We start from the raw sequence: 12,029 nt of genomic DNA, 5'->3' as shown, positions 1-12,029 counted from the left end.
GTGCTCCTGGATCTCAGTACAACAGCCGGGCTGTTGATCCCGAAGGCCCAGCGTGACTGGGAGAGGGTGCCCTGCCAGCACCCTTCCCGGTGGGGATTGTCCCAGTCCAAGAGGGAGGTGGGCCCTGTCGTCTGGGCCGGAGCACTGCAGCAACAGAGAGAGGCCCAGAGGGAAGTCAGGACACCTGGTTTCCAGTCCTGGCTGGGCCCCTAACCAAAGCCGACGCCTGCTTGGTGACCTGGGAAGAGTCAATCTCCCTCTCTAGGCCTCTTCATCTGTAAAAGAAGAGCTTATATAGGAAAGAAGAGTGGAGAGGGGGCTGGAGGGCAAAGGGAAGGTTCCGGTGCAGGCCTGTCTTTAGCTACGGTAGAAGGCGCACTAGGGCAGCCCAGCCCCAGCCCTGGCCTGGCTCCTTCGGAACGGTGTCCCCCAGGCAGGGCCTCACCCTCTTGGGTCCTGGGTTGCCTGATCTGTAAAGGAATGGGGTGCACCATTCCTGCCTCTGATGGGCACTGGGGACATGGAGAGGGTGCTGGTGCAGGGAGGTTGTGGGTGGGAACGGAGGTGCTCTCCTCAGGTCGTGAGGGGAGGCTGCCTGGGAGGTGGACTCTCTGGTTCAAACCTGATCTGGGAAATCTTGGGTTGGGCCCTGGGGGTCGTGTGCTCTTCCTCCTTTATAATTTCTCTGTCTACATAGACCATCGACTTTCTGAATGACAATATTCGCAGAGGAATCGAGAACTACTATGACGATCTGGACTTCAAAAACATCATGGATTTTGTTCAGAAGGAGGTGAGTCAGGAGCTTGGGGTCAGAAATTTGCCTCCCGCGTCCTTTGCTCTGCTCCCACTGCGCCACCCCCTGCCCCCCGCCCCCAACTTGGGACCCTGCTCAAGAGGGTGGGGACGAGAGGTCAGGTGGCTTATCCATCCCCACGTGGCTGGCCAAGTTGGCAGTTGAGGGTGGGCCATGGACAGCCGCCAAGGGTGGGGATGCCAGGGCATGCCTGGCCCAGCATAGACTTGCCCTGCCTGTTCCTTTCCAGCTACACAAACCCTCCCTTTCTAAAAAAAAAAGAAAAAGGTCAGAGGGAGCTACAAACCACGTGGCAGAGTCTCAGGGTGCCCCTCTTTAGTGGGCAAAGAATCCTCTTTGAGGTGGGAGTGACCTCCAAGCCACCCAATTCAAAGTTCCCTCTGCCGAGACCCTTCAGGGACAGGGAGCTCCCTCCCTTGCCAAATCAAGGACAGCCCTGATGGGGAGAGAGCTCTTCCCTGGTTCCATTTACCCCTGCACAGGGGACAGAGCAAGTCTTCTTTCATCCGACGGCACTTCTTTGAATGTGATGATTGTTATCTCTCCTCCCCACGGTCCACACAAGTCTGTGGGTGTAACAGTAACAGCAGTGCCTGCTGCTGCCATCGGGGGCTTCTACACACCAATCTCACTTAGTCCTGAGCCTCAGGTTCCACACCTGCCCCAGCGGGATACTGATGGTCCCTTCTACTTAGTGTCGCTGTGAGATTTGCCTTGATTTATTTCAGAGGTGGTTAGAGCAGGGCCAGGCATGTGGTGAGACTAAATCAGTGTCAGCTGGGGTGATCATTGTCTGCCTGTCCTCCTAGGTGAGGATGAGTGGAGTTTTAGAGCTGAGGGCCTCCTCAGCCCTGGCAGCACTTCTTGGGACATTACCTTGGGGGCGTCAGCTGACCTGATCCCCGTGATAGCCCTCAGTGGGGGACCAACATCTCCCTGCACCCGGGGCCATCCATAGTGGCCACCCCCTTGGCTCAGGCCTTCTCTGTAGTCATAACAGGTGCAGCCTCTGGGAAGCCCTTCTCTGCCAGGGATGCGCCTGCCAGCTCTGGCCATTGGGTGGGGCAAGATGTTTTTATTGGAAGCAACCTTCAGCTGGCTTGCGAATTTCATTTCTCCCAGGGTGGAATGGCGAGATGACTCATGCTCACTGGGCACCTGCTTGGGGCCAGGTCCTAGGCTGAGTGCTTCATGCTTGGCTTATCTTTGTACTTCTCAGCTCAGCTGTGCAAAGCTGGCATTGCTCTTCCTGCTTTCCAGTTGAGCCTCTGAGGCCCAGAGAGGCTGATTGACTTGCCCAGTGTCACACAGCATGGAGTGGTGGTATGAGGATTTGAATGCTGGCCTGTCAGGTGGCAAAATAAATACTCTGCATTGCACCCCACAGAGGCACTTCCTGGACCCCTCGACTGATAGCCTGAAAGGCTCTGTGGAGACTCTGGAAGGGCATCTACTTTATTTCTACTAGAACCTCTGACCATATCACTCCCCTGGTTAAAACCTTCTCCAGTAACTTCCTGTCACTAAGGATGCTATCCCCGTTCCCTGCTTATTTTGGCTGACAAAGCTTTCATGGTCTGACCTCAACCCCTCTACTCTTGCTTACTCTGCTCCAGTTACACCTGCTGCTAAAATATCAGTACAACTAACTCATCTCCGTGCGGGGTCTTGGCATGTCTTGACTGGTTTTTTTTTTCCTGTTCATATTTCTGATTAAATGAGATCTCCTCAGGCCTTTCCCGACCTCCTGCCTCCTTCCCCCATTTGCCATATCCCTGGTACCCAGCACTGCCTCACACCTTTTTCACGTGGTGGTTCCTCTCCATCTCCCTCAGGGCTGTGGCGCTCTCCCTCCCCCTTGGTTTTCGGGCACACAGAACAGTGTCCGGCACACAGCAGCAGCCCAGTGGAGTAACAGCTTCCCCCAAGTGTTGGCATCTGTACAGGGGGACATGCAGGGGAAAATGACGCCAGCTGTGCCATCACTTCAGTCCTGAACCCCGACCAGGGTGTGTGTGTGTGTGCCCCTTTGCTAAGGGTGGGATAGGCAGAGCTGGGTGGGTGAGGTTCAGGGGCCCCTGGATTGTGGGGCTCCCCTAGAATCCTAGTCTCTGGGACTTTAAAGGCCAGGTCCTGGGGTGGAGCACCTGCCCTGGGGATGTGAAGATGGAGTCTGGCTGGCAAGAAAGGGCTTTTCCTCCAGCATTTAGACACCACCCACCATCCCACCAAAAGGCTACCCAGCCTTGGCTTGCATGCCTCCTCAGTGACGGGGTGCTTGCTACCTCCTGGGCCACTGTTCTGCTTTTGTTGAGCTCTGATCTGTAATGAGCTTCACATGTTCCCCATGATGCCCCCTACCTGTGTGACCCGCATCATAAATCACATCGTCCCCTGGCTGGGCCCCTCCCTGCTGTCTGCCTGGGGGCCTTGGTGGTGACGGCAGCTCTCTTCCCCACTTGCTTCCTCCTTCAGTTCAAGTGCTGTGGCGGGGAAGACTACCGAGACTGGAGCAAAAACCAGTACCACGACTGCAGTGCCCCTGGACCCCTGGCCTGTGGGGTGCCCTACACCTGCTGCTTCAGAAACACGGTATCCGCTGTTCCTGGGGCACATCTCCTGGCTGGTCAAACGCTTCTCTCACCTTTTAGCACCGGGGCGGTGGGGCTGGATAGGAGGAGTAGGCAGGAGGTGGTGGTCCTTGCCGAGGCGAGGCTTCCTGAGCCTCAAGGGCTACTGAATGGGGTGAATCTGGCGGTAGAGGATGGGGAAGACTTGTCTTATTAGTAATGGTTGTTGATATATGAGGACTTACCACGTGGTAGCCTGTTCTAGGTTTTTTAGTTGTTTTAACTCGTTAAGTCCTTTCAACAACCCTGTGATGTAGGTATGGTTATTTTACCCACTATACAGATGAGAAAACTGAGGCACCAAAAGGTGAGGTTCTTGGCTCAAGGTTGATAGAGCTAGGATGAAATTCAGGCAGCTCTTGTCAGAGCCGTGCCCTGGACTACTGTGTACGCCAGGCGAAGAGTGGGAGAGAGTCCAGGCCGGGGGTCTTAGCAGGGTGGCCGGCTTGGCAGCCATAGCTGGGGGCCAGGGCAGGGCCTGTACTTTGAACGTTGCTGGTGGACTTTGGGCTTGACGTCCTGGTGATCATCAGCAACGAGGTGCTTGGAAGCGGCTGGTGATGTAAATGCCAGCCTCTGCCTCTCCCCAGTGGGATCCTCTCAGCTCTGTTGCCTCCTTGGCCACTTGGGAGTCTGCCCTGTGCTGTCACTGCTAATAAATGAGAGGCTCGGTCAATACTGTGTTTGACTAATGTGTCCAAAAGCTGCCTGGTTTCTGGAGTGGAATGAGGCGGGGAGTTTTGCAATTACTCATGCCTTGAAGAGTCATGGAAAATTTCTCTTCTGACGTCTCCACCATCCTGTGCCCACTGCTGGATTCTGTAAACTGAGCAGCTGCTGGTGGGGGTGGGGGCCTCACCCATGACTCAGGGAGCCAGTGCCAAGTGCATGAGCCCTAAAAAGGCTGGGCCAGGAGGGAAGGTTTGTTTGGAAGTTGGAGCTGCCATTTTAGGGTAGCTCTTTGTGCAGGGGGAGTGCTGAGGAGGAACCCAGGGTTTTCAGAGAGGCCTGTGGAGGGGCGGGGATGACTCTGAACTTCGTCATCCAAGGCAGTGGCACCTGAATGTCCAAGTTGAGATGTGAAAGCCCGATGTGCATTTGTTCATTCATTCATTCATTCACCAGGTATTTACTGAAGACCAGCCAGAGGCAGTTTTGTGTTCTAAGGATACAGGAAACACACAGAACTCTCTGCCCACATGGAGCTGACATCCTTTCTAGTGGAGAAAACTAATAAGCAAAATAAATGAGTAAAAAAGATGATATTCTAAGAGATGATAAATTCTAAGGAGAAAAATAAAACAGGGGCATGGAGGATTGCATTTTAGATACTGAGAAGATTGGTTCTCAGTAAAACCCTGAAAGAAGTGAGGGAGTAAGCCATGCTGTCTGGGGATGGGAATTCCTGGCAGAGAGAAGAGCAAGTGCAAAGGCCCTGAGGTGGGACCTGCCCCTGTGAATTTAAGAAACAGCACAGAGACCAGCTCCAGTGTGGCTGGAGCAGAGTGAGCTTGGGGGAGGATAGTTGTAGATGAAGTCAGAGGTCATGGGTACCCTGAAGGTCATGATCAGGACTTTGCTTCCCTTGAGTGACAAGAAGTCAAGTGACAGGGCTTTAGTGGACGAGTAGCAGTTTTTCCTTAGACTTTACCAGCACCACCCTGCCTGCTGTGGTGGCAGAGATGACATGGGTGGGCAGTCCGGTTAGGGGCTAGTGCAGTGATCCCAGTGTCTCAGCCAAGGCTGTCTGGAAAGCAGGCTCTGAGATGCTGGTTAGTGAGCAGGAAGCTTAGTAGGAGGTGTGCTCAGGATTGACACCTGTAAGGGAGGGGATAGAAGCTGGCTGGGCAGAAGGAGAGGCTGAGCAATGACGCAGTCTCAGTGGGCGCCTCAGCTGAATCCATGGGGATGTCCTGGGATGATCCTGCAGAATTGTCCCATGTTGGGGTGAGATGGGCAGGCCTTCATACCTCCACATTCAGCAGGCATTACATGAGTTTAGTGTTTCACCCAGGAAGGGACTTGCTGGCTTGTTTAGCAGAGAAACAGAATCAATAGGGTGTGTGTGTGTGTGTGTGTGTGTGTGTAAAGAGGTTTATTATAAGAAATTGATTCACAGAATTATGGAGACAGGCAAGTCCCAAGACCTGCAGAGTGAGCTGGCAAGCAAGAGCCCAGGAGAGCCAATGGTTTACTTCCAGTGTGAGTCCACAGGCCTAAGGACCAGGGGAGCTGGTGATGCAGCTCCTGTTTGAGGCTGGCAGCCTCAAGGCCCACGAAGAGCTGATGTTTCAGTTCAGGCTTGAAATCAGACAGGAAGAATTCTTCCTTGCGTGGGGGAAGGGTAGCCTTTTTGTTCTATTTAGGCCTTCGACTGATTGTACGAGGCCCACCCACATTAGGGAGAGCAATCTGCTTTACTCAGCCTACTGATTTTAATGTTAATTTCATTAAAAAATGCCCAGAATAATATTTGCCTGGATATCTATATCAGTTCTCTTCCACCTCTGGGGCCTAGAGAAGAGTCTTTTGGCTTCAGGGAGGCCTCTGCCACAGCATGTCCGTTCCCCAAGGGCAGGAGCTGTGGTTCTGCCTCCAGGTCTGGAATCAGCACAATGAAGAGTAAAGTTACTCTTGTCACCTTCTTATGTATCAGACAGTTTGCTTATTTATTATGTTCATCGCCTATCTCCGTTCCTAGAATAAAAGTTTATGAAGGCAAGGATCTTATTTTGTTCTTCTGTATTCCCAACACCTAGAACCGAGAATGGTACATAATTGATGCTCAATATCTGTTCAGTAATGATTGAATGAGTGAACAAATAAGGCAGGAAGCACCTGCTCCCATCATGCCCTCATACCTCTACTACCCAGGCTGGAGCTTCTCCACTGGGGTCTGTTTATGGCCTGGAGGGGCCACTGATGCTGACTGATGTGAGGTGGATCCTGGGTGTTTTGGGGTCTGAGGGTTCCTGGGGGACAGTCTAGACTGAAGGAGGTTATTTTGTCCACACATCAAGCCTTGACTGATCTAGATGACATCTGCTGAGAAGGCAATGGCACCCCACTCCAGTACTCTTGCCTGGAAAATCCCATGGACTGAGGAGCCTGTGGGCTGCAGTCCATGGGGTCGCTAAGAGTCGGACACGACTGAGCGACTTCACTTTCACTTTTCACTTTCATGCATTGGAGAAGGAAATGGCAACCCACTCCAGTGTTCTTGCCTGGAGAATCCCAGGGATGGGGGAGTCTGGTGGGCTTCTGTCCATGGGGTTGCTAAGAGTCGGACACGACTGAAGCGACTTAGCAGTAGCAGCAGCAGCAGCAGCAGCAGATGACATCTGAGGTTCAGCTCATGCTTTTAGAAAGAGTAGCAGCCGTCCTTGACTTCCAGGGTCTGGGATTGTGTTCAAGGTCAGTCCAGCCAGTGTGCCATGCCCTTGGACAATCATTTTATGTATATATCTCACTTTATATTTAAAAAATCCCCATGGGTACATTCAGAGATTATGATTGCTTTATTGAAGAGTCCAGGGAACCTATCCATTCATTCATCCAACAAATTCTTAATGAGTGCCTCCGTGTGCCTGTCCCTCAGCGCCACACCTAAGGTTGGTCACAGAGCTCCTAAGTGGCAGAGCAGGGCCTGGACTGGGCAATGTGATGCCAGAGCCCACACTGGCCACTCTGCCCGCCTACATCACTGCTGGCACCTGTGGCATCCTGATCCCACAGTAGCTGTCACTTAGATGTGAACGGGTTCATTGAGCTCGCTCTCACCTTCTAGAAAGCAGAGGAGACTCCACAAGGGCTCAGGCTGTGATGGGAAGTGCCCCTGCCAGCCCTGTGACCTAGGTTAGCTGGGAAGAGATTTGATGAGCCCAGGGCCAACCACAATTTCCACTGTGCCCAGATTAGTCAGCAGCTAGAAGCTCCTGAAGGCAGCTGTCTTTCCGGGCAGGAGGTTGAACAGCCCTACTGGCGGGTAGCGGTCTGCAGGGACCGGGAAGTGTGGTCAGAGGCCTGGCCTTGCCCTCAGGTAAACCCCAGCTGGCCGGGGGCCTGGCTGTGGTCTGGGATTTTCTTTCACAAGAGCCAGCAAACTGGGAGCAGCCCAGTCCTGACCTCAGCACATGACCATCTCAGCAAAGTGAGGCTCTGGTGGCTGCAACAGAAGAGCCTGGGGCTGTGCCCTTTCTTCTGGGCTCCTAGGCTGCCACTGGTGGAGCAGTGGGTCTCCCACCCAAAAGCCACAGAACTGGTCTTCCCACCTTTTCTCTCTGGCATTTCTTGGATCCAGAAGATTAAGATGCAGACTTGAACCAGGCAGCTGGGATGGGACTCTCAGCTCCATTCATCCTGGATAGTGCAACTCTCTATGCCTCAGTTTTTTCATCTGTAAAAAGGGGGAGTGGGGGGGGGTGGCTGTGGAATAAGTGTCTTCTGCAGGAATCACCATGTAAGTGTCAGCTAATACACATTTCTGTTTCAGACAGAAGTTGTCAACACCATGTGTGGCTACAAAACTATCGACAAGGAGGTAATGTCTTTGAAATCTCTTTTCCCCAGAAAGGCTGCTCTTCCTGTTCCATCCCCAGGGTGATTGGAGGGGCTTCCAGGGGTGAGGCTCCTGGCTGTTGAGATCTCCCAACATTCCTGGCTGTGAACAGAAGCCAGGGACTGCCCACTATCTAGACACAGAAGGACTTGGGGAGCCAAGAATCCCCCTCAGGTTGGGAGAAGCTGGCTGCCAGAGTTGACTGAGCAACTAAAGTGTGAGGCCACTGTGCCCTTGCCGGTGCCTGCAGTGTGTCCCCACGCCCAGCTGCATTCACCAGCCCGCCTCTGCCCTTGGAGCGGCCAGTTTGCAGATACACACTGGCTCCCTCAGCCGGGGACCCAGGAGTCCCCGGGGGAAGAGAGTCTTTGGCTGGTACCTTCGGGGTCAGCTTCCTGGGCATTTCTTCTGGACTTGGAGAGAAGATGGGATTGTGTTGAGAAGGGAGCTAAAAAATAATGATGACTTGAGATGGCCTCTGAGCAGTGGTTCTCAAATGAGGTCCCCAGACCAGCAGTAACAGCAGCCCCAAGGAGCTTGTTAGAAACGTGCACTCTTGGGGTGGGGCCAGTGGGCGACTCTGACAAACACCTAAGATGCTGAACCACAGACCAGCAGTGCTTCTCCAAACATGGGACCCAATGGCTAGTTTTTATAATAAACACTTGGTAATGCCCTGTTTGGGCTTCCCAGATGGCACTGATGGTAAATAGCTCGCCTGCCAATTCAGGAGATGCAAGAGATGCGAATTCGATCCCTGAGTCGGGAAGGTCCCCTGGAGGAGGGCACGGCAGCCCACTCCAGTAGTCTTGCCTGGAGAATCCCATGGACAGAGGAGCCTGGCGAGCTACAGTCCGTGGGATCGCGGAGTCAGGCACCACTGAAGTGACTTAGCATACACAATGCCCTATTGTTTTTTGTTATTCCAAAATGACACTCACAGATATGATAACCTACCTACACACCTAATTCCAAAACAAGTGGCATAATGATTTGACATAAGTGAAAGTAGCTCAGTCATGTCCGACTCTTTGAGACCCCATTGCACTTATACAGTGCATGAAATTCTCCAGGTCAGAATCCCTTCTCCAGGGGATCTTCCCAACCCAGGGATCGAACCCAGGTCTCCCACATTGCGGGCAGATTCTTTACTGGCTGAGCCACAAGGGAAGCCCAAGAATACTGGAGTGGGTAGCCTATCCCTTCTCCAGTGGATCTTCCCAACCCAGGAATGGAACTGGGGTATCCTGCATTGCAGGTAGATTCTTTACCAACTAGCTATGAGGGAAGCCCCTGATTTGAGATAAAGGGAGAAATAAGATAAAATGATTTATAACTATATACATGCTTAGGTGCCAGATAGAAACAGCTGCTGCTGCTGCTAAGTCGCTTCAGTCGTGTCCAACTCTGTGCGACCCCATAGACGGCAGCCCACGAGGCTCCCCCGTCCCTGGGACTCTCCAGGCAAGAACACTGGAGTGGGTTGCCATTTCCTTCTCCAATGCATGAAAGTGAAAAGTGAAAGTGAAGTCACTCAGTCGTATCCGACTCTTAGTGACTCAATGGACTGCAACCTACCAGGCTCCTCCGTCCATAGGATCTTCCAAGCAAGAGTACTGGAGTGGGCTGCCATTGCCTTCTCCGAGACAGTAACAGCAGAAGACAGCAAAGTTGATCAGGTGTTTGCACTGCCAGGGGCTTCTGTTGCCTAGGAGGGGTGCTGTGTGGGCAACTTGCATAGCATGGGCATATTTTTTGCCATGGACATGGTTTTTAAAATGGTGAGCAATTCTTGGATAAAGTTCCAGACAAAATCGAATATAATTATCCCTTAGTTTACCTATTTCTATTTCTGTAGAATTCAATGTATAGTAAAGCCAAGCAGAAAACACTGGTTTTTATGCCCCTGGAGTTAGGCTTTGAGCTCAGATAATTATGGATGGGTTATCACCCATCCAGATGCCCGGGGGACATCTAAGAGGCAGGTGGTCTGGGTGGCTGTCCCTCGAGAAGGATTGCCCTGAGCTCTGTAGTCCTTCAGCCCCCACCCCTATCTCTGTGACAAGCATAAGTGCCACCACAATGCCAGCAGGCTCTCTAGGGAACAGTACTGCCTGTTGAAGGGCTTCCCCGGTAGCTCAGCTGATAAAGAATTCGCCCGCAAGACCTGGGTTCGATCCCTGGGTTGGGAAGATCCCTTGGAAAAGGGGACGGCTACCCACTCCAGTATTGTGGCCTGGAGAATCCCATGGACAGGAGCTTGGCAGTCCAGGGGGTCGCAAAGAGTCGGACACGACTGAGCAACTTTCACTTCCTATTGAGATCCTGTGGTTTAGAGTCAACTTCTCAGGTTGCATATGAGAAACTGAGGCCCAGAGAGGCGGAGGGGCTCACCTGGGCCTGGGATGAGTGGCAGAGCCGGGACTGGGGTTGCCAGGCGGGCACTCAGCCAGGCTCCTCCCCGCAGCGCCTCAGCGTGCAGAATGTCATCTACGTGCGGGGCTGCACCAACGCCGTGCTCATCTGGTTCATGGACAACTACACCGTCATGGCGGGCCTCCTGCTGGGCATCCTGCTCCCCCAGGTGGGCTGGTCCCTCCTCCACCAGGGGGGCCCCGGGGGTGGGGTGGGCAGGCTGTGGGCCGGGGTGATGTGTGGCTTGGTGATTAGAGTGCAGAGGAGGGACAAAACTGGGGTGAAGGGGGCTCGGCTATGCTGGGCTCAGACGGCGAGGGCTGGGGGGCTGGAAAGAGAGGGCGAATGGCCCGGATAGTGAGTGACACCCACCGCGCCCCTTCTCCTCAGTTCCTGGGAGTGATGCTGACATTCCTGTACATCACCCGGGTGGAGGACATCATCGCGGAGCACTCTGTCACCGACGGGCTGCTGGGGCCCGGCACCAAGGCCGGCGTGGAGGCGGCAGGCACGGGGTGCTGCATGTGTTACCCCATTTAGGGCCGTGGCCTGGGCATCGGCTCCAGAAGGACCGTGACAGGACCGCTCTGCTGAGGCCGCGTCGGGGGCAGAAGAGGGGCTGGACAGGCCTGCGGCTCCTCTCAGCATACTCAGCACTGACCAAAGCCCCGGCTGTGTTTGCTCAGGGCTCCCAGACTACTGCGTGTCGGGAGGCAGAGCCACCCCCCAGCTGCGGGACTCTGTGCCTGCCCACCCTGCTGGGCACGGGGAACCGGTGCCCCTTCTCCAGGCTCCAGCCGCTGGGAAGGGGGAGCTCAGTGCTGGGCTTCAGACCCACCTCATTTCTGGTAGTGCCTTGGCCTTGGGGTTTGAGCCCTTGAAGGCAGTTTTGTACTGACTTGTAATCGGGGAGCGAGGAGACACACGTGCCCCGTGGTGAAGGAGGGGAGGGATGTAGTCCCCGGCCCCCCGTCCTTCGGCCTCACTCCTGAGGCCAGGGTGGGCCTGTTTCTCAGCCGCCCAGGTGCCTTGAGCCCTCCCCAGGGCTGCTGCTTTGCTGACCTGTTTTTTTACATGATTTTTGTAACATTCATTTTGTACACAGTTAATAGGATTTTCCGACTAATCAAAGCTGGATGTTACCCGCCCCTTACCGTCTTCCCTCTCCAAGCCAGTACATTAATCAGACAATAAAGATGTGATTTTTTTTTTTTTTTCTGGTGTTTCATTTGTGCTGTTTGGGTCAAGGGTGGGTGAAGAAAACCTCAGGTTAGGCTTGGAAGTCCCTCGTTGGTGCAAAGATTGAAGGGGGGTCATCCTGGAACCAAGATTTGGGACACTGCAAGACACTGAGGCTGGGAGGAGGGAAGATCACGGAGGCCGCCTGCTCCCTGCTTGGAAACACCTCCCCCATCCTTTGGTGTTGCTGCTTCAGGAAATGGCTTTTCCCAGCTGTGCTTGTGGGCAGGGCATGGAGCCTCTCCTGCCTGTCATTCCTGCTAAGAATTCACTGTGGGACCTCAGGGAAAGAGACAGTGATGACAACCTGTTTTACAAACTGGGAAACTGAGGCCAAGCCACCATGGCTTGAGTCTCCACTTCCAGGAAG

The 12,029-nt window shown here is 53.7% G+C and overlaps 1 protein-coding gene across 2 annotated transcripts in view; it reads left to right on the top strand.

Moving 5' to 3' along the window:
* The window catches only part of TSPAN15 (tetraspanin 15), a 56,594-nt gene extending 44,958 nt beyond the window's left edge, over positions 1-11,636 (top strand). Inside the window, exons 4-8 of one of the 2 annotated variants that reach the window (XM_018042487.1) lie at positions 698-793; positions 3,293-3,409; positions 7,940-7,987; positions 10,473-10,589; positions 10,811-11,636. In XM_018042487.1, coding sequence (XP_017897976.1) covers positions 698-793; positions 3,293-3,409; positions 7,940-7,987; positions 10,473-10,589; positions 10,811-10,960 — 528 coding nt within the window. In that variant the 3' untranslated portion in view covers positions 10,961-11,636. The remainder of the gene's footprint in view (positions 1-697; positions 794-3,292; positions 3,410-7,939; positions 7,988-10,472; positions 10,590-10,810) is intronic. The other variant, XM_018042488.1, reaches the window with a different exon arrangement.

The sequence above is a fragment of the Capra hircus genome, chromosome 28 (assembly GCF_001704415.2).
Source record: "Capra hircus breed San Clemente chromosome 28, ASM170441v1, whole genome shotgun sequence".
In the NCBI taxonomy this organism is placed as follows: domain Eukaryota; kingdom Metazoa; phylum Chordata; class Mammalia; order Artiodactyla; family Bovidae; genus Capra; species Capra hircus.
The sequence above is the reverse complement of the archived record's forward strand: the minus strand, read 5'-3'. Positions and strand labels throughout refer to the sequence as shown.